Consider the following 21,142-nt stretch of genomic DNA (forward strand, 5'->3'; position numbering starts at 1 on the left):
GGGCCGCTGTGGGATGTTACTATGATAATGAGGGCCGCTGTGGGATGTTACTATGATACTGAGAGCCGCTGTGGGGTGTCACTATTACACTGGGGCCGCTGTGGGATATCACTATGATACTGGGGTCGCTGTGGGATATCACTATGATACTGGGGGCTGCTGTGGGATATCACTATGATACTGGGGGCCTCTGTGGGGTGTCATTACATTTGGGGTCACTGTGGGATGTCACTATGATACTGGAGGCCGCTGTGGGGTGTTATTATTACACTGGGGCCGCTGTGGGATGTCACTATGATACTGGGGGTCGCTGTGGTGTGTCACTATTTTACTGGGGGCTGCTGTGGGGTGTCACTGTGATATTGCGGGCCACTGTGGGGGGTCACTTTTACTGCTTGGGGGGTCACTACTATCGCTGGGGCCACTGGGGGGGGGGGGGGTTACTATTACCACTGGGGTATGTTTACATGTGGCAGAAATGGGCAGGGTCGTTTCAAAATAGATAACGTGCAGATTTTAACTGCTTTTTGGATGCGGAAATGCTGCAGAATTTTCCACAGAAATTTCCGTTGAGGACATTCTGCAGTATTTCCGCGTCCAAAAAGCAGTCAAAATCTGCACATTGTCTGTTTTGAAGCGGCCCTGCCTTTTTTAGAACAACGGCGGCAAAATTATACGCTGTGATAAGCCCCGCCCACCAACATTTGGCACTTTACAGTAAATAACTGGGTTTTGGGTTGCAGTTTGGGCACTCGGACTCTAAAAGGTTTGCCATCACTGCTCTAGGTGGACGTTACATGGATTTAACCACTGCTGTTACCATCCCAGTCCGAGAGGAGCTTCTGGATGCTCTGGGTGGACGTTACATGGATATAACAGCTGCTGTTAGCAGCCTACATCTTCCCTGTCTGTGAGGAGCTTCTGGACGCTCTTGGTGGACGTTACGTGGATATAACCGCTGCTGCTCGCTGTTAGCTGCCTACATCATCCCTGTCCGAGAGGAGCTTCTGGACGCTCTGGGTGGACGTTACGTGGATATAACCGCTGCTGCTCGCTGTTAGCTGCCTACATCATCCCTGTCCGAGAGGAGCTTCTGGACGCTCACAGATAAGGGTCACATCTGTCTAGACTAATTGTGTCTCCATGATTATATACTGAACTGCTGATTGTTAGATATTATGGGAAACACTTTTATATGGGGGGATTGTATTCTCAGCCGTTCACGAAATAATATCTAATGTCCAAGTAATTCCTTTATACTGCAGTCACACTTGGCACTTTGTGTCATTTTGATGCGCTTCTAAACTAGAGCAAAAATAAATTTTAAAAAAGTGCAGTTTTCAAAAAACTACATGTGGTATTTTTAACCTTTTAAGGACCGAACACTTTTAAGGGATTTTATCCATATGGTGATTTTACTGCCCTATTATTTTGTGTTTTCTCTAGCTACCAAAATTATTTTTAATATATTTTTCTTTCCATGACAATTGGGCTATTTTTTTTTAAATATCTTTCTTTCCGTTTTGTTTTCTTTTCAGTTTAAGGACTCATGCACACGTTCGGATTTCCAATGTGTTGGACCACGTATTTTAATTTGACTCCGCTGTGGAGGATCGCAGATTTTTTACCGCAGATTTACACGTATTGACAGCGTATCTGCGCGGGGAAAAAAAACGCATTCCATTCCAAAAGTTGCCCAACCCTCTAGAAAGAAGCCCATCCCATTGTAAAAAAGTTTACATATATGGTATGTACGCCGACTCTTTCCTTTCTGCTGGAGTTGAGGAGAGAGAAATCTTTGGAAAATGCCTTTTGAAATCGCTTCGGTTTTGATGGCCTGGCTTACCTATTTCACATTTTTTGATGATGATGATGATGATGATGATGAAGAGGAGACACCTGAGGAAGAGCCCAGAGTTAAGAGGAGGAGGTACTGGGTTCACCCTGTGGTGGCACAGCAACCCCAAAAGGGTCATTTCGCAGCTTTTTATGGTGACCTGAGGAGCTACCCAGAAATGTTTTCCAACTTCTGCCGCCTATCGGTGCAATTGTTTGACAAGCTGTTGGAGGAAAGGCAGCCTGGTTTGATTTTAATAGTTGTATGAAGCTTTGTATTTTTCCAGAGTGGCGCTTGCTGGTCACCCTGCGGAGAGTTTAAGCACTTTCATGCGTTTTTTCACCTGTTTAATATCCGTTTCTGCCTTCCATCTGTTTCCCTATGTTCTTTTGTAAAGCATACATGCAAGATCATCATTCTTTTACAATGCATGCATGCATGCATGCAAGACTTGTTATTTTGAAATGCATGCATGAGTTTTACTAGTTCTTTGTTGTTTTGGAATATCTGCATCTTTTCTATGGTTTGATCTTTTTTAGCCTATTATTAATTACCCAGTTAGTATCTGTGTTTTCATTTCAGATTCCTCTACTGGGAACTCTTTTGCATCAATCCATTATGAGTTCCTAGTGGGGCAATCCACCATCACAGGAATCCTAAGGAGGACTTGTAATGTGATCTGGGAGCGTTTCCTGGCATCAGTCATGCCACCACCCTCAGAGCAACAGTGGCTTGAGATTGCTGATGTTTTTTTTTATTTAAACAGCGCAGTTTCCAAACTGCATCGGGGCCCTCGATAGCAAGTACCTCTGTGTGAAGAAGCCGCCGTGCTCAGGGTCCCGGTATTTTAACTACAAGACATTACTGTTCCATATTCCAGTGGGCAGTAGCCGACGATGACTACAGGTTCGTAATGGTTGATATCAGGGCCTATGGAAGCTCTGCAGATGCTCTCATCTTCAGGAGGTCCCAGAATAGGCCCTGCCAGAGCCACGGCGTCTTCCTGGTTCTTCAGGTCCAAATGCACCATTCGTAATTGTCGCGGATGAGGGCTTTGGCCTGTCACCCCCCCCGTTCGGTGGCCTTTTTCCTGCAGACGGCTGGACACCAGACGTTGAGTCTTTAACTATTGACTCACGCGGGCTCGGCTTTTCGTTGAACGTGCCTTTGAATTCTTTTCAGTAAATAGAAATATTTCCTGTGCACTATTCAGATGGAACCTGAAACCCCATGCTCTGTAGTTAAAGCCACTGTGGTCCTGCATAATTTTTTCCAGATCAATGATGCAAGTTGGAACGGTTGCGCAAGATCCACTACCAACACCACCAACACCACTTGGAGGTTTGGATCTGAACTAAATCGAATAGACCTGCATCTTCAGGACTTCAGGTTAGAGACTGCTTCGCGGATTACTTCCCAATTCCTGAGTGGGAAGTGCCGTGGCAGCAGGCCTCCATCTATGAAGCCGTAGGATTAGGACTTTTCAAACAGGTTTTTTTTTTTTTAAGTTAGGGACTCGCAAGCAATGAGGACCGTTGATGTCGGGTTGCAAGCGGATATAATATGGCCTAATTTGCGCTAGTAAAGTAAAATAGAATACCAGATTTAGGTTTAGCGCAATTGGGCCACATTATTCACCAATACCTCATTAAACCATATACAGTGGTACACCTCTGGATGCCAGTGCCTCAGCTTGTGAGTTTTTTGACTTGTGAGCAAGCTCTCTCCCGAATTTATGCCTGATTTAAGAGCAGAAACTCGAGTCACGAGCCTGCATGCTGACGCGGCACTGGATTAACCAATCAGAGCATTAGCTTGCTGCAGGTGGGGCATTCAAGCCCATCATCCAAAAAGCAATGCCCTGTCAGCGTGGAGGAGGACGCAACAGCGCCGCAGACAATCGCGGAACGTCGGCGGCAGGCTATTTTTTTTTATTTGTAGTTCATTTCCCCTTTGAATGAATTGAACCACCATTAATCCAGAACGCATTAATGGCGTTTCAATTCATTTTAATGGGGAAAAGTGCTTTGACATAAAAGTTTTTTGGCTTAAGAGCTCCGTCATGGAACGGATTAAACTCCTATGTCAAGACAATACTGAACTTTGTTTAAAGTAGCAAACTTTATAACCTAGCTTGATTATGAGTGTACGTAAGCACTGTACAGGTCGTGCAGTGATACTATGTGAATAATAATAGACACAATAAAAAGAAAAAAACGTTACACAGGAATAGGTATGAAAGTGAAACTTTATAAACATAATTTGAAAGTTTTTTCCAATAAAATTTTTGAAAATAAACAAACATTTTGGTAGCAAGGATCAGTGTCGCTGCTGGGGGAGGCATACGTCAGGCACGTTTGGGCAGCCTCTGTGCCACGCTCACTGCGATCTTAAATAGATGTTCCTGGAGTGGAGTATGGCTGGACTTTATACGCAAACCCCGAAGTCTGGGTTTCATGGTAAAATGCGCCACGTTGCACATAACCCTGCATGGACTGTAGCGGGTAATGGTGGTGGGGGCGGGGTGCTTTGAGTGGGGTTCATCGGCTGCCTGCAATCTGCTGCTGTATGAACTGGTGGCGATAATTATCCATTTTCGCATGGAGCCAATAGGTTGTGTTGGGTGGCAATGTCATCTCCATTAACCCCTTCCTGCTCCAGAATGTACATTTACGTCCTGCAGTGTCGGGGTGTGTATGCAGAGAGGTCGCGAGGGCGACCTCTCTGCATACAGCGTGGGCGTCAGCTGTTTACTACAGCTGACACCCGCTAGCAATAGCCACGATCGGCTGATCGCGGCTATTAACCCTTTAAATGCCGCGGTCAATACTGACAGCGGCATTTAAAGCCCACGAACGCTGTTCGTGGGTCCAGTACGGCCCCCCTGCGGTGAGATCGGGGAGCCGTGCAGGTGTCATGGCAGCCGAGGGCCTTCTAAAAGGCCCCAGGGCTGCCTTGAGAGACTGCCTATCAAGCCATCCCCGTGGGGTGGCTTGATAGGCTGCCTGTCAGAATGCAGTATGACGTAAGGCTGTAGCATTACGTCATACTGCAGGAGCGATCAAAGTATCGCATATTGTAGTTCCCCAGGGGGACTTGAAAGTAAAGTGAAAAAATGAGCAATAGTTTTTTTAATTGCAAAAAAAAAATGTAATAAAAGTTTAAATCACCCCCCTTTTTTGCCACATCTATAATTAAAAAGTCTAAGAAATAAAATAAATACATATTTGGTATCACCGCGTCCGTAAAAGTCCGATCTATTATTATAGCACATTATTTACCCTGCACGGTGAACGTCGCCCGAAAAAAAAAAAAAAGAATGCCAGAAATGCATTTTCAGTCACCCTGTCTCCCAGAAAAAACGCAATAAAAAGTGATCAAAAAGTCGTGTGTATTCCGAATTAGAACTATCGGAAACTACAAGACATCCCGCAAAAAATGAGCTATTGCTGAACTACATTGACAGAAAAATAAAAAAAAGTTATTGCGCGCACAAGATAACAGCAGAAAATAATTGAAAAAAATTAATAGTCTTTGAGAAGGAAAAAAAAAGTGTAGTATAGTAAAAAAAAGAAAAAAAATACAAGTTTGGTATTGTAGCAATTGTACTGACCAATAGGATTAAGTTATATTGTTTTTGTTGCAGTTTGTGCGCCTTAGAAACAAGATGCACTGAAACATGGTGAAATGTTTTTTTTCTTCATTTTACTCCACTTAGAATTTTTTAACGTTTTTCAGTACATTATATGGTACATTAAATAGCACCATTGAAAAATACAACTCAGCGACGTCGATGAATAAATAGAGGAGTTATGATATTTTTAAGGGGGGAGGGGGACGAAAATGAAAACAAAAAAAGGGCCGCGTCATGAAGGGGTTAAGAACTACATCAAGTCCTGTATGGAAGCCTGATGAATCTCCAGCAGGGTACGCATCACGGAGGTTACATGCTGACCAAAACTTTCAGCTGGGTCACGTGGTGTGGTCATGCGCTGCATCATTATTAGGACCTCCATTTGTATTTCTGCTTTGGTTAAGTGACCGTGGTTGCTGCTGTGACCGGCCTGCCACGCTTACGGGGTGGTGGTGCTGCAACCACTGCAAAGTGCGAGGCCACAGACTGCTCTACTGTGCTTCCTTCGTCCCGTCTCTACCATAGCATGCTGTGGTGATGCAATATTCTCGGACAGCGTCTGTTCTGCAACCTGTGGTTGCACACTATAAGATGACCTATGGAGACAAAAAAAAACTTCAGTTCAGGTGCATTTCGACTGAAAGATAATTGCTCAAAGTTTGCTAAAAAGCCATCTTTTGAGTGATGATCGTTGTGTCTAAATGCACGGCCATCATGTACTTGTATTTGCAAACAGCTGCATTGTTCTTGCAGTTATTAGCAGTGTCCCGCTGAGCTGCCAGCTCCGAGAAACCTATCAGCTCCACCCGCTGTGAAGATCACCATGCAGTGCTGATAACAATCATAGGTCCTCTCTCTACCTAAAACTAAGCCTCTCTAAAACTGACTTACTGGTATTTCCACCCTCCACTAACAGACCTCATCCTGACATCTCCATCTCAGTGTGTGGCGCCACCATAACTCCTAGACAACATGCCTGCTGCCTTGGGATCATATTCGATTCTGATCTTTTACTCCCTACATCCAATCTCTAGCCCAAACATGTCAGCTATACCTCAAGAACATCGCAAGAATTCGCTCTTTTCTCACTGCGAACACGTTAAAAATGCTTACTGTTGCCCTCATCCACTCCCGGCTCGATTATTGCAACTCGTTGCTGATCGGCCTCCCCTGCACCAGACTCTACCCTCTCCAATCCATCCGAAATGCGGCAGCCAGGCTCATCTTCCTGTCCAGCCACTACTCAGATGCCTCTGCCCTGTGCCAGTCACTGCACTGGCTGCCTGTTAAATACAGAATTCAATTTTTACTCGCTACCTTCATCCACAAAGCCCTCCGTAGTGCAGCACCACCCTATATCGCCTCCCTCATCTCAATCCATCAACCAGCCCGGGATCTCCACTCTGCTAACGAAATCAGACTGAGCGCCCTTTTAATTCAAACTTTTCATTCCCGCCTCCAAGACTTCTCCAGAGCAGCACCGGTCCTCTGGAACGCACTACCAAAGGCCACCCGAGCAATCCAGGACTCGCAGAACTTCAGGCCTGCTCTAAAAACTCACTTCCTCAGGGAGGCATACCACATTCCCTAAACAAACCCCTCTATACTCCGTCTGATAACATGCTCCCTGACCTACTGACTGCAATCCCTGCTAGCCATCATAAACCGCTCCCGCAGTCATACCGTTTCTGCCGTCACACGGCTAAATGTCTGACCATTGACTGTGTATAGCATCCCTCACTCTCCACCTCACCATACCGTGCACATCTCCAGCCCCTTTACCTTCTGTATCACCCCACTATTCGTAGTATGTAAGCTCGTTGGAGCAGGACCCTCACCCCTATTGTTTTCATCAACGGATTACTATGTTCTGTAATTTTTGTATTGTCTTTCTGTATCCCCCGTCTATGTAAGTGCTGCGGAATATGTTGGCGCTATACAAATAAAGTTTACTATGATTAGGTGATTTCTCAGTGATGAACGAATAGTGTATGATGGCAGTGCATTTAGACACAATGATTACCGCTCAAAAGATGGTCTCGCATGCACGCATTGCGAAAGAACAAAGGTCATGCATGCATTGCAAAACACCGGTCATGCATGTATTGCAAAACCACCAAGGTCTTGCATGCATGCTTTACAAAAGAACAAATGGTCTTGCATGCAAGCATGCATTGGAAAAATATATACACTCACACACAAATTTAAAAAACACAATCCACAAAAATGCAGCCAAAAAAAAAGAAAAGCACACATTACAGAATACTTACCGCCGAGTTCCCATAGTTGGAGCAAGATACATCATCTGTTGCATATACATGTAAGGGTGTTTGGGCTTTCCCCCAGTATCTATACTTCGCGGCACTACGGTGTATTGTCACGGTCTGACCACTTTTCTTTCCCCATTTCATCAACTGGCATGGAGAAAAGAGGAGAAAAAAAAACTAAGCAGTATTTCTATGCTTTTCACAGAAAAACACACAAAAACATTCAAAACTTGCAGACTCATAAAGGAAGACAATACTTACTGTAATTCTTCTGCTGGATGATACTACCTTTTTCCCACGTCTGCCCATAAGGTCAGCGCTCTGAACTCCTCCCACGCTTTAGATGTCAGGCTCCTGTTCTTGTCCCAAATTGTGGGAAAATCTTCCATTTGGACAACTAACTTGCCCATGTCAAACATTTTGTCTGTCATGGCCATTGTGCACTTGTTTGCTTAAAAACCACACCTTGTCCACACCTCCTTCCTTGGTGTCCTAGATACATGAAAAGTATCCACCCTCAAATACGCGTACATCCACAATGGTCATTGCGGATGGAACGCGAAGCAGACACTTCCATATAGATCAATGGAGCCAGTCGCCGCATAATCCACGATAAAATAGAGCTTCCTGCGTTTTTAAATACGCTGTCAGAATCCACAATTGGACTCCGCTTGTGTGCGTGGAACACAGCGGAAGACATTAGTTTCTATGACCAGTTACTACTGCGAATTTAAGTTCCGGGTGCCGATCGCGGATTCAGAAACTCAAATCCGCACGTGTGCATGAGCCCTTAATTGGGAGTAAAAAGCAAAAAAAGAGGGTTTTTTTTAAAAGTAATCGTTTCTTTGTAGAATTAGTATATTTACACTAAAATAAAGGAGGGGAATGGCTTCCTCATTTTGTTTTGGCCATATAGATATACAATTAGCTTTGGATTATAGGGTGCATTTGGCAACTGTTTGGTTGGCATTGGCTCATATTCATTTTTATACATTTTATTATTTTTTTACATCTGTCCCTCATGACACCATATAAGACCTCGCAGGGGGTCATTCACACTGTCTTTTCCTAAACTTCACATTTTTCCACTGTAGCTATAGCACCCATATGTGCCCCAGTTAGGGCTCATGTCTATTGGTGTTTTTTCACTGCATATTACACATGTGTTGCACGCATGATTGATATGCGTTGAATGGACTTTCATTGCTCCATACACACCTGGCGTAGCGATAGGCAAGTAAATTGAGAAATAAATTGCAGCATGCACTTGTATGGGCTGTATATCAATATCAATATGGTGTAGATACACAATACATTGCGTATAAGCAGCATATTAATATGCAGCCGCACTCTGAACAGTAGAGGGGGGGGGGGGGGACAAAACACTAAGCATGTTCGTGATGTCAGATTCCCGGGCATGCGCAGTGCCATACACAACCCATAGGCAGTCTCTGTCAGCATAGTGCATGGGCTATGTATGTGTACAAGACTGCGGAAGACCCAGAGCATTTTACGCATACCCCCATGAGCATGAGCCCTTACAGGGGAAACATCCCCCTGTAGTGACAATAGTGGAAAGAAATGAAAAGTGGATGGAGCGACCCCAGTAAAGAGGAAATAGGATAAAAAAATAGAAGTGGATATCTGAATTGCTGTCATGAGGGGAAGAAGTTTTCTTGTATATGGAACATGCTTCCCACCCTGAAAGACGTTCTACCCGATGGGTAAACATATCGAACAAGTGAGGAAAAAGGTGATTATACCTACTCAATAAATCGGGTTTCCAGGAGTCTCCATGACATCACCATTTGAGATTTCCTGTCCAATCAGGAGGAGGCTCACACCGAGAGGTTAAAAAGCTCCCCCCTCTCCCACCTTCCTCAGTGGTTTCTAACGAATTGCCGGGTAGGAGCTTAACCTAAATCTTTAGGTAACTGGTATCTTAACCTATGTTTTTCCTAAGGGGGTCTCTCTCTCTCTCTCTCTTCCCATGAAGGCGCTACTGCCCTTGTGGAGTGGGCTTTAAGAACCAAGGGGACTTCTTTTCCCCGGGCCCTGTAGGATTCTGTCATGGCCAGGCGAATCCACCTGGCTATGGAGCTTTTTGCAGCTTTGTTCCCTTTGTTTGGGCCTGGACGAACAGGTTGTTCCGCCTCCAGTGACCTGTGGTGTTAATATAACTCAGGATTGCTCTCCTGACATTCAGGCAATTTAGGGTTTTTCCTCTAGTCTTTAGGTTTATTGAAGAACAAGGGGAATACTACATTCTGAGCTCTATGGCAGGGTGACACCACCTTTGGCATAAAGGCTGGGTCTGTTTTAAACACTAACTTTGTGTCAGTGATTTTAAGGAACGGGTGACGGCTAGATAGGGCCTGTAGCTCGCTAACCCGTCTTGCTGAGGTAATGGCCACCAGGAAGACTGTTTTGATAGTGAGCATTCTTATTGAAAAGCGCCTTGATCGATTTGAAGGGTTCTGCTGACATAGCCCTAAGGACCCAATTTAGATTCCAGTCCGCAAATATATTTGTGGGCCTAGGTCGTAACCTATCTGCTGCTGTCAGGAATCTGCTAATCCACCTGTTCTCTGATAACTTGGTGTCGAATAAAGCATTACGGGCTGCGACCTGAACTCTTAGGGTGCTTGGGGAGAGGCCCATATCCAGGCCCTCCTGCAAGAACTCCAGGATTAAGGGGATGTCCTGAAGGCAGCCCTGAGATTCTCTTCCCTGCCTACATGAGATAAACTTGCTCCAGACCTTTTGATAAATAAGGTTGGTTGTTTTCTTCCTACTTGACATTAGGGTCCTGATCACTTTCTCGGAGAACCCCCTTCTCAGTGTGGATTCTTCAAGATCCATGCTGTTAGATGAATATTGTCTATATTCAGGTAGCTCAGAGGCCCCTGCATCAGTAGATGTGCCTGGGCAGGGATGATGACTGGGTTCTGGATACTTAATGTTCTTAGAAGACCAAGCAAGCTCCTCCTCGGCCAGAAGGGGGCCACTAGAATCAGCGTGCATCTCTGATCTGAAGTATTGCAACACTCTTGGAATCAACGGTATTGGAGGAAAGGCATACACCAGCTTTCTTTCCCAATTCTGACTCAGGGCGTCCACCGCTGTTGCCTGGTCCCCTGGTCTGAGGGAGAAGAAGTTCTTCACCTTGGCGCTCTCTTTGGTTGCAAATAGATCTAGTTGTCCGTTAGGATTCTGAACACCTCCTGAGATAGAGACCACTCTTCCGGGTCTATAAGTCTTCTGCTGAGGAAATCTGCCCTTTGGTTCAGCGATCCTTTTAGATGTGTTGCCGAGATTGAGAGGACTCGGCCCTCCGCCCAGCTGAAGATCTTTTGCGAGATGCTCTGTAGGGCTGGTAACCTTGTTCCCCCTTGGCACCGAATTTGGGCAACTGCCGTGGTGTTGTCCGACAGGATTTTTATGTGTTGATTGCTTACAGAGCCCCCCAGCTGTTGGAGGGCCTTCCAAACCGCCTGGAGTTCTCTAATTTGATGATTGACCTCTAATCTCCTGTGACCTTGGACCTTGTAGAAGTTGGTCTTCCACCTGCACCCCCCACCCCCAGGCACTTGCGTCTGTTGTGATGTGTGTGGTCAAGACTCCTATTACAGTTCTTCACTAGAACTGTCAGTTAATCCAATATACTACTATACACGGGATACGGTCGCCAACTGCCTGATTATCCCTCGTCAGATCGCTACCTCCTGGTTTCCAATTATAATCTATTAATTTGATGACCTAAGAAACTTAAAGCCTACTATTTCTGAGGAACACGCGATATACTCTCTAGACCTACTACAACCGTACAATCTATACAGAACGCAGAATACGGATCTGTACCCATCATGCGCATTAGTATTCTAGGCTCCGCCGCCCTCTGAAATTGCTACAGCCGACATTGGTTATAGGGGTGACCACACAGCCCCAATGTAGCTAAACTAGCGTCTGGTGCCTTATAGAGGTTGATAACCAAAGGAGACCCCTAATCCCCACCCCTACCTCATCTACCTACTCCTGATCAAACTCCACTGAAATGATGCGCCCTTCATCCACAAAACAAGAAAAAAAGGATCTACCTCCGACAGTGTCCAAGCAGTCTTCAAGACAAACTTCGACTCCAACCGTTAGACGAGTCATCTTGTTCATCTATGGAAGACACCCCAGCTGCTCAGACTTCCACACCTGCGGACCCAACCAACCTAGTTGCCATCACTGCCTCGATAACCGACTCTTATGCCTCAAATACACTCATTACTCAAAAAAGAACTCCTACAAATTTCCTCCGACATCACATCAAAACTCTCAAAAGAAATTCGGGACCTAGGCTACCAAACAGCAGCATTGGAAGACCGAATGGACAACGCAACAACTGTTCTCGAGTCCCATGAAAAAGAGGTGGAGTAGCTACACAAGGAAATCTTGATCCTCCACGACAAATTGGAGGATGCCGAAAATAGAGCCCGCAGAGACTATCTACGGATCGGCGGCATTCCTGAATCCATCCAGGACCTCCAATCCACCACAACAGCCTTGTTCCAAGAACTCTGTCTCAACATCCCTATAGAGAGTCTGGAGATGGACAGTCCATAGAGCTCTACGGGCCCGCAAACCGGGTGGTCCCCCGAGGGACATAGTTCTTAAAATGCACTTCCTTTGCACCAAACTACTACGAGCGGCTCGCTCCACCTCCAAACTAATTTTTCAAGGGCACGAATATCAACTCTTCCCCGATCTAGCGCCCTCAACATTGGCAAAAAGAAAAACCCTCAAGCCCTACTTAGAGATCCTGCAGTAGAAGAGAATACAGTATAGGTGGGGATTTCCCTTCAGACTTACATTCTCTTTCAAGGATAGATCCCACACTAGTCTATCTAAAGAGGGAGCGAGACGCTGCTTTGAAGATCTTCAATTCCCACAATCAGCTCAAGTCGGATTCAGCAACTAATTTGCAGCCCCCCAAATCACCCAGGAGAATAGTGGAGAACGACCAAGAGCCATGAATAAAAACGTGCACTCGCTCTTATTCCAGACCCATGGCAGGACTAGGACATTAAACTAATATGGAACTCTGCCATTGGTTTAATAAAGCCCCACAATAGCAAATTCACTAGATGTCCCCTCTCGTATGCAGGACAATCTCCACTACAATGATCACAATATCCTGTTAAATATTTTGTCATTTTTTCTCCTCTCCAGTCTCAGGATTTAGCCAACATAAGGTTTGATAACGAGACTCTCGAGTAGGATTATTGTTACTTGTTGCTGGTTGCGGGTCCATCCTATAGCGGTGGCCATGAGTTAGATACTTGTTTACATTGATCGATGTTTACCACGTGCTAACCACTATTGCAAGTGGTGAGCTGCTCTCTCCTTCCATCCTTTTCCTCCCTTCCCTCTTCTACTTACCTCTTCTCCTCAATCTCCTCTTCCCCTCTTCCTGAATCTTCCCCTCTAAAAAAGGGGGTCTCCTTACTCCATTCCCCATGATATAACTTTAAGCTCCTCTCTGGCACCTTTGCAGTGTGCCAATGCTGTTGGCAACAGCTGCCATGACTACTACGGCAGCCTTACTGTTACAAGGTACTTGTCTTGTTGACAACGCTATCTCTTCTGGTTGGCCATTCCTTCCACCTCCCCCCGTCCTTCTCCCCTCCTCCCTCTCGGGACTGGGGTATCGGAAAATCGTTTCACACAATGTGCAGGGCTTCAATTCCCCTAATAAAAGATCCAAAGCCTTCCGTTATTACAAATGTATTCACGAAGATATCGTATGTTTACCGGAGACCCACTTCTCTGACCACTCCTCCCCATGTTATCTTTCTCCCCATTATCCCACCTTCTTTTCAGCAATGGGTTCATCCAAAACAAAGGGGGTGACTATATGTATCAGTCGCTCTGTCCCATTCACCCATACTTCAACTATATCTGACCCGGAAGGCCGCTTCGTAATCCTGACTGGGGTTATTCAGGACGTCCCGATTACCATCGCAGCATATTATGCTCCAAATTCAAGACAAATTAAAGGGGTTGTCCCGCGGCCAAAACAAAAAAATTTTCACACCCCAGTCCCCCATGTTAAGCAAACATCACAAACTACCCATGTAAATCAGTTTTTTAGAGCGTTTCTACTCACCATGAAGCTGTTTCATGAAGTTATAAAAATCTTCTTCCAAGATGGCCGCCGTCATTTCCCAATGTGCACCGCTTGTCTTCTCCCATGGTGCACTGCGGGTCTTCTCCCATGGTGCACCGTGGATGTTCTTCTCCAGTCTGAGCTCCACTGCCGATTACAGCCACCTCATTGGCTGATTGGCACCATGTGACGGGGCGGAGCTACGCGATGACGCTGAGAAGGGGGAGGAGCCAGGACGCAGCTCGTGAGCCTAGACCCTACAGAAGAGGATTCCTCTCTGCGCAGGCGCGACTGTTGCGGCGACCAGAGGATAAGTTTGATCGTCGCCATGGAGACGGGGACGCCAGCACCGGAGGGGGTAAGTGTATAACTTCTGTATGGCCAATATTTAATGCACGATGTATATTACAAAGTGCATTAATATGGCCATACAGAAGTGTTTAACCCCACTTGCTGTCGCGGGACAACCCCTTTAACTTCCTTACAAAGCTGTTCGAAATTGTAGAAGCTAACAAGAGCGGCACAGTCAACCTATGTGGAGATTCTGATTGCATCTTTGACCCGAGCCTGGACAGGAAAGCCATTTCCCTTCCAATGCCCCATATACAACCACAACATTCCATTTCACATAACCTTAAAAGGCTCCTACTACAATACCATCTTGTCGATTCCTGGAGGGAAGTCAACCCCACAGTCAAAGACTTCACACATTTCTCCGCCCCTCATTCCATATACAGGAGAATAGACCAGATTCCAGTTCCGGCTTCATTTCTACCCCAAATCTCACAATCTAAAATCCTCTCCGGTCCTTGGTCCGACCACAGCCCAGTTACCATAACTTACAATCCCTTATGTCAAAACCCACTAATACCTCCTGGACTATAAACGATTCTTTATTAGCGCTTCCCAAGAAAATTGCCTTAACACTAGAGATGAGCGAGCATACTCGTCCGAGCTTGATGCTCGTTCGAGTATTAGGGTACTCGAGATGCTTGTTACTCGAGACGAGCACCACGCGATGTTCGAGTCACTTTCATTTTCTTCCCTGAGAAATTTGCGCACTTTTCTGGCCAATGGAAACACAGGGAAGGCATTACAACTTCCTCCTGTGACATTCCAGCCCTATACCACCCCCCTGCAGTGAGTGGCTGGGGAGATCAGGTGACACCCGAGTATTAAAATCTGCCCCGCCCGCGGCTCACCACAGATGCATTCTGACAGAGATCAGGGAAAATGCTGTCTTGCTGTAGCTGCTATAGGGAGAGTGTTAGGTGTTATATTCGTCTTCAAGAACCCCAACGGTCCTTCTTAGGGCCACATCTGACCGTGTGCAGTACTGTTGAGGCTGCTGGGAGCAGTGTTGCACAATTATTTTTTTTTTGTATATCGGTCGTGCAGACCATAGCGTCCTTTTTACAGAGTATACAGAGTCATTTTACAGAGTGTAGGGGCAGTACTGGTGAGGCAGGGACAGTGGGAAAGGTGAAAGAGATATACTGGCTATATAGGCAGTGTGGTTGTTCCCAAAAAGGTTAAAAATATACTATATTTGGCCTGCCTGTCACTGCCTTCAGTTTACTGCATCTCTGCTGGGGGTAGTAGTTGGTGAATTAATACCCAGCCTTGCGCATAATTGTTTCCTGCCTCTACTGTGCGTTACGTACGCGAAGTCAGCCTCCAACAGGCAAATCGAAATACAGTGTATATCACAGGCAGTGTGGTTGTTCCCAAAAAGTTTAAAAATATACTATATTTGGCCTGCCTGTCACTGCCTTCAGTTTACTGCGTCTCTGCTGGGGGTAGTAGTTGGTGAATTAATACCCAGCCTTGCGCATAATTGTTTCCTGACTCTGCTGTACGTTACCTACGCGAAGTCAGCCTCCAACCACAGGCCAATAAGCGGCACATTTAATTACAGCGTTCTGTTTCTGCTAATCTCGTAATACACCATGCTGAGGGGTAGGTGTAGGCCTAGAGGATATGGACGGGGGCGAGGACGCGGAGGCCCAAGTCAGGGTGTGGGCACAGGCAGAGCTCCTGATCCAGGTGTATCGCAGCCGACTGCTGCGGGATTAGGAGAGAGGCAAGTTTCTGGGGTCCCCAGATTCATCTCACAATTAATGGGTCCACGCGGTAGACCTTTATTAGAAAATGAGCAGTGTGAGCAGGTCCTGTCGTGGATGGCAGAAAGTGCATCCAGCAATCTATCGACCACACAGTCTTCTATGCCGTCCACAGCTGCAACTCTGAATCCTCTGGCTGCTGCTCCTCCTTCCTCCCAGCCTCCTCACTCCATTACAATGACACATTCTGAGGAGCAGGCAGACTCCCAGGAACTGTTCTCGGGCCCCTGCCCAGATTGGGCAGCAATGGTTCCTCTCCCACCGGAGGAGTTTGTCGTGACCGATGCCCAACCTTTGGAAAGTTCCCAGGGTCTGGGGGATGAGGCTGGGGACTTCCGGCAACTGTCTCAAGAGCTTTCAGTGGGTGAGGAGGACGATGACGATGAGACACAGTTGTCTATCAGTGAGGTAGTAGTAAGGGCAGTAAGTCTGAGGGAGGAGCGCACAGAGGATTCGGAGGAAGAGCAGCTGGACGATGAGGTGACTGACCCCACCTGATTTGCTAAGCCTACTGAGGACAGGTCTTCAGAGGGGGAGGCAAGTGCAGCAGCAGGGCAGGTTGGAAGAGGCAGTGCGGTGGCCAGGGGTAGAGGCAGGGCCAGACCAAATAATCCACCAACTGTTTCCCAAAGCGCCCCCTCGCACCATGCCACCCTGCAGAGGCCGAGGTGCTCAAAGGTGTGGCAGTTTTTCACTGAGAGTGCAGACGACCGACGAACTGTGGTGTGCAAGGCTTGTCGCGCCAAGATCAACCGGGGAGCCACCACCACCAGCATGCGCAGGTATATGATGGCCAAGCACCCCACAAGGTGGGACGAAGGCCGTTCACCGCCTCCGGTTTGCACCACTGCCTCTCCCCCTGTGCTCCAACCTGCCACTGAGATCCAACCCCCCTCTCAGGACACAGGCACGACCGTCTCCCGGCCTGCACCCACACCCTCACCTCCGCTGTCCTCGGCCCCATCCAGCAATGTCTCTCAGCGCAGCGTCCAGCCGTCGCTAGCGCAACTGTTTGAGCGCAAGCGCAAGTACGCCGCCACGCACCTGCACGCTCAAGCGTTAAACGTGCACATAGCCAAATTGATCAGCCTGGAGATGCTGCCGTATAGGCTTGTGGAAACGGAGGCTTTCAAAAACATGATGGCGGCGGCGGCCCCGCGCTACTCGGTTCCCAGTCGCCACTACTTTTCCCGATGTGCCGTCCCAGCCCTGCACGACCACGTCTCCCGCAACATTGTACGCGCCCTCACCAACGCGGTTACTGCCAAGGTCCACTTAACAACGGACACGTGGACAAGCACAGGCGGGCAGGGCCACTATATCTCCCTGAAGGCACATTGGGTGAATTTAGTGGAGGCTGGGACCGAGTCAGAGCCTGGGACCGCTCACGTCCTACCCACCCCCAGAATTGCGGGCCCCAGCTCGGTGGTGGTATCTGCGGCGGTGTATGCTTCCTCCACTAAACCACCCTCCTCCTCCTCCTCCTACGCAACCTCTGTCTCGCAATCAAGATGTGTCAGCAGCAGTACGTCGCCAGCAGTCGGTGTCGCGCGGCGTGGCAGCACAGCGGTGGGCAAGCGTCAGCAGGCCGTGCTGAAACTACTCAGCTTAGGAGAGAAGAGGCACACGGCCCACGAACTGCTGCAGGGTCTGACAGAGCAGACCGACCGCTGGCTTTTGCTGCTGAGCCTCCAACCGGGCATGGTCGTGTGTGACAACGCCCGTAACCTGGTGGCGGCTCTGCAGCTCGGCAGCCTCACGCACGTGCCATGCCTGGCCCACGTCTTTAATTTGGTGGTTCAGTGGTTTCTGAAAAGCTACCCACGCTTGTCAGACCTGCTCGGAAAGGTGCGCCGGCTAAGCGCACATTTCCGCAAGTCCAAGACGGACGCTGCAACCCTGCGGACCCTGCAACATCGGTTTAATCTGCCAGTGCACCGACTGCTGTGCGACGTGCCCACACGGTGGAACTCTACGCTCCACATGTTGGCCAGGCTCTATGAGCAGCGTAGAGCTATAGTGGAATACCAACTCCAACATGGGCGGCGTAGTGGGAGTCAGCCTCCTCAATTCTTTACAGAAGAGTGGGCCTGGTTGGCAGACATCTGCCAGGTCCTTGGAAACTTTGAGGAGTCTACCCAGATGGTGAGCGGGGATGCTGCAATCATTAGCGTCACCATTCCTCTGCTATGCCTCTTGAGAAGTTCCCTGCAAAGCATAAAGGCAGATGCTTTGTGCTCGGAAACGGAGGCGGGGGAAGACAGTATGTCGCTGGATAGTCAGAGCACCCTCCTGTCTATATCTCAGCGCGTTGAGGAGGAGGAGGAGGAGCATGAGGAGGAGGGGGAAGAGACTGCTTGGCCCACTGCTGAGGGTACCCATGCTGCTTGCCTGTCATCCTTTCAGCGTGTATCGCCGGAGGAGGAGGATCCTGAAAGTAATCTTCCTAGTGAGGACAGCCATGTGTTGCGTACAGGTACCCTGGCACACATGGCTGACTTCATGTTAGGATGCCTTTCTCGTGACCCTCGCGTTACATGCATTCTGGCCACTACGGATTACAGGGTGTACACACTGCTCGACCCACGGTATAAGGAGAACCTTTCCACTCTCATACCCGAAGAGGAAAGGGGTTCGAGAGTGATGCTATACCACAGGACCCTGGCGGACAAACTGATGGTAAAATTCCCATCCGACAGCGCTAGTGGCAGAAGGCGCAGTTCCGAGGGCCAGGTAGCAGGGGAGGCGCGGAGATCAGGCAGCATGTACAGCGCAGGCAGGGGAACACTCTCCAAGGCCTTTGCCAGCTTTCTGGCTCCCCAGCAAGACTGTGTCACCGCTCCCCAGTCAAGGCTGAGTCGGCGGGAGCACTGTAAAAGGATGGTGAGGGAGTACGTAGCCGATCGCACGACCGTCCTCCGTGACGCCTCTGCTCCCTACAACTACTGGGTGTCGAAGCTGGACACGTGGCCTGAACTTGCGCTGTATGCCCTGGAGGTGCTTGCTTGTCCTGCGGCTAGCGTCTTGTCAGAGAGGGTGTTTAGTGCGGCTGGGGGAATCATCACGGATAAGCGTACCCGCCTGTCAACCGACAGTGCCGACAGGCTTACACTCATAAAGATGAACAAAGCCTGGATTTCCCCAGACTTCTCTTCTCCACCAGCGGACAGCAGCTGTACCTAAACAATACGTAGGCTGCACCCGCTGATGGAAGCATCGTTCTCTATCACCATAAAAAACGGGACCTTTTAGCTTCATCAATCTGTGTATTATATTCATCGTCCTCTTCCTGCTCCTCCTCCTGAAACCTCACGTAATCACGCTGAACGGGCAATTTTTCTTAGGCCCACAAGGCTCAGTCATATTACTTTTGTAAACAATGTTTATACGTTTCAATTCTCATTAAAGCGTTGAAACTTGCACCTGAACCAATTTTTATTTTAACTGGGCTGCCTCCAGGCCTAGTTACAAATTAAACCACAGTAACCAAAGCAATTAATGGGTTTCACCTGCCCTCTTGGTTGGGCATGGACAATTTTTCTGAGGTACATTAGTACTGTTGGTACACCAATTTTTTTGGGCCCTCGCCTACAGTGTAATCCTAGTAATTTTTATGGGCTTGGCCTGCACTCATGCTACAGCAAGGTGTGTGGGGTTGGCCTACACTTTTGCTACATGAATGTAACTGGGGCCTTGTCTATACTGCAACTACTGAAATGTGAAAGAGACTTTTATCTCCCTATACTGCTGCTTCGGAATTGTTACTGGGGCCTGTCTTGACTGCTACTATTACTGACATGGAACTAAGACTGTGCTCCCCCTATACTGCTGCTAGTGATATGTTACTGGGGCCTGTCTAGACTGCAACTACTACTGAAATGGAACTAATACTGTGCTCCCCCTATACTGCTGCTTGTGATATGTTACTGGGGCCTGTCCCTAATGCTACCGCTGAAATGTTACTAATTCTGGGCTCTGACTATACCGCTGCTAATGCTATGTCACTGTGGTGTGGAAACGGAGGCTTCCCAAAGACATGATGGTGGCGAGGCCATTTCCCACCAACGCGGTTACTGTTAAGGTACATATTACCAGTCTGACTGGGGCATGCACTGTGGACCGAAGCCCACCTGTATTGTATGTGACGTTAGCTCTGCTGAGCAGGGCTCTGCAATGGGATACATTTATGTACCGCCGATGGGTTCCAGGGAGCCACCCATGCTGTGGGTCCACAGGGACTTTACATTAGGGATTTGTACCTGCCAGTGTCTATGTATTAAAAACCCCGGTCAGACTGGGGCATGCAGTGTGGGCCGAAGCCCACCTGCATTTAATCTGACGTTACCTCAGCTGTGCTGGGCAATGCAATGGGATTTATTTATGTACCGCCGGTGGCTTCCTGGGACCCACCTATGCTGTCGGTCCACACGGAGTTGTAACTGCATGTGTCTACTTATAAAGAACCCCAGTCTGACTGGGGCATGCAGTGTGGGCTGAAGCCCACCTGCATTTAATCTGACGTTACCTCAGCTGTGCTGGGCACTGCAATGGGATTTGTTTATGTACCGCCGGTGGCTTCCAGGGAGCCACCCATGCTGTGGGTGCACACGGAATTCTCATTGCGGAGTTGTACCTGCCTGTGACTATTTATAAAAAAACCCGGTCTGACTGGGGCATACAGTGTGGGCCGAAGCCCACCTGTATTTAATCTGACGTTAGCTCTACTATCCGGGGCACTGCATTGGGACAAACTACAGGAGCAATACAGCGCTAATGAGATGTGCACAGCTACGCTAGCATAGGAGTCCACTGTAGGCCCGCGATTGCTGAGGGTTTGTGCAGAGGCCTATGTCCTGAGTGCAGTGAAAGTCCGCTTCCTGCCTAGGATTGCTGAAGCCGTGGGCCGAGGCCTATGTCGTGGGCGCGGTGCAAGTCTGCCATGTTTGGCCGGTCAGATCAATTTTTGGTTCATGTCTTGGGTTTCTTAGGACCCACCTATGCTGTTGGTGCAAACTTAGCTCCCATCGCGGTGTTTGACCTGTCTGGCACAAAGACACTGACTGACTTGGGCAGGGGACAGAGTGCAGACGGCTTTCCCCTTGCAGTGTCGATTGAGCTATGCGACAC

At 48.0% G+C, this 21,142-nt stretch overlaps 1 protein-coding gene across 1 annotated transcript in view; it reads left to right on the forward strand.

The window, feature by feature from the left end:
* Positions 1-1,805: 1,805 nt before the first annotated feature.
* LOC136632943 (transmembrane protein 62-like) overlaps positions 1,806-21,142 on the forward strand; it is a 32,825-nt gene continuing 13,488 nt past the window's right edge. The window contains exons 1-3 of the mRNA XM_066608288.1: positions 1,806-2,082; positions 2,420-2,506; positions 2,604-2,679. Coding sequence (XP_066464385.1) covers positions 1,806-2,082; positions 2,420-2,506; positions 2,604-2,679 — 440 coding nt within the window. The remainder of the gene's footprint in view (positions 2,083-2,419; positions 2,507-2,603; positions 2,680-21,142) is intronic.

This window comes from Eleutherodactylus coqui, chromosome 1 (genome assembly GCF_035609145.1).
Source record: "Eleutherodactylus coqui strain aEleCoq1 chromosome 1, aEleCoq1.hap1, whole genome shotgun sequence".
In the NCBI taxonomy this organism is placed as follows: Eukaryota; Metazoa; Chordata; class Amphibia; order Anura; family Eleutherodactylidae; genus Eleutherodactylus; species Eleutherodactylus coqui.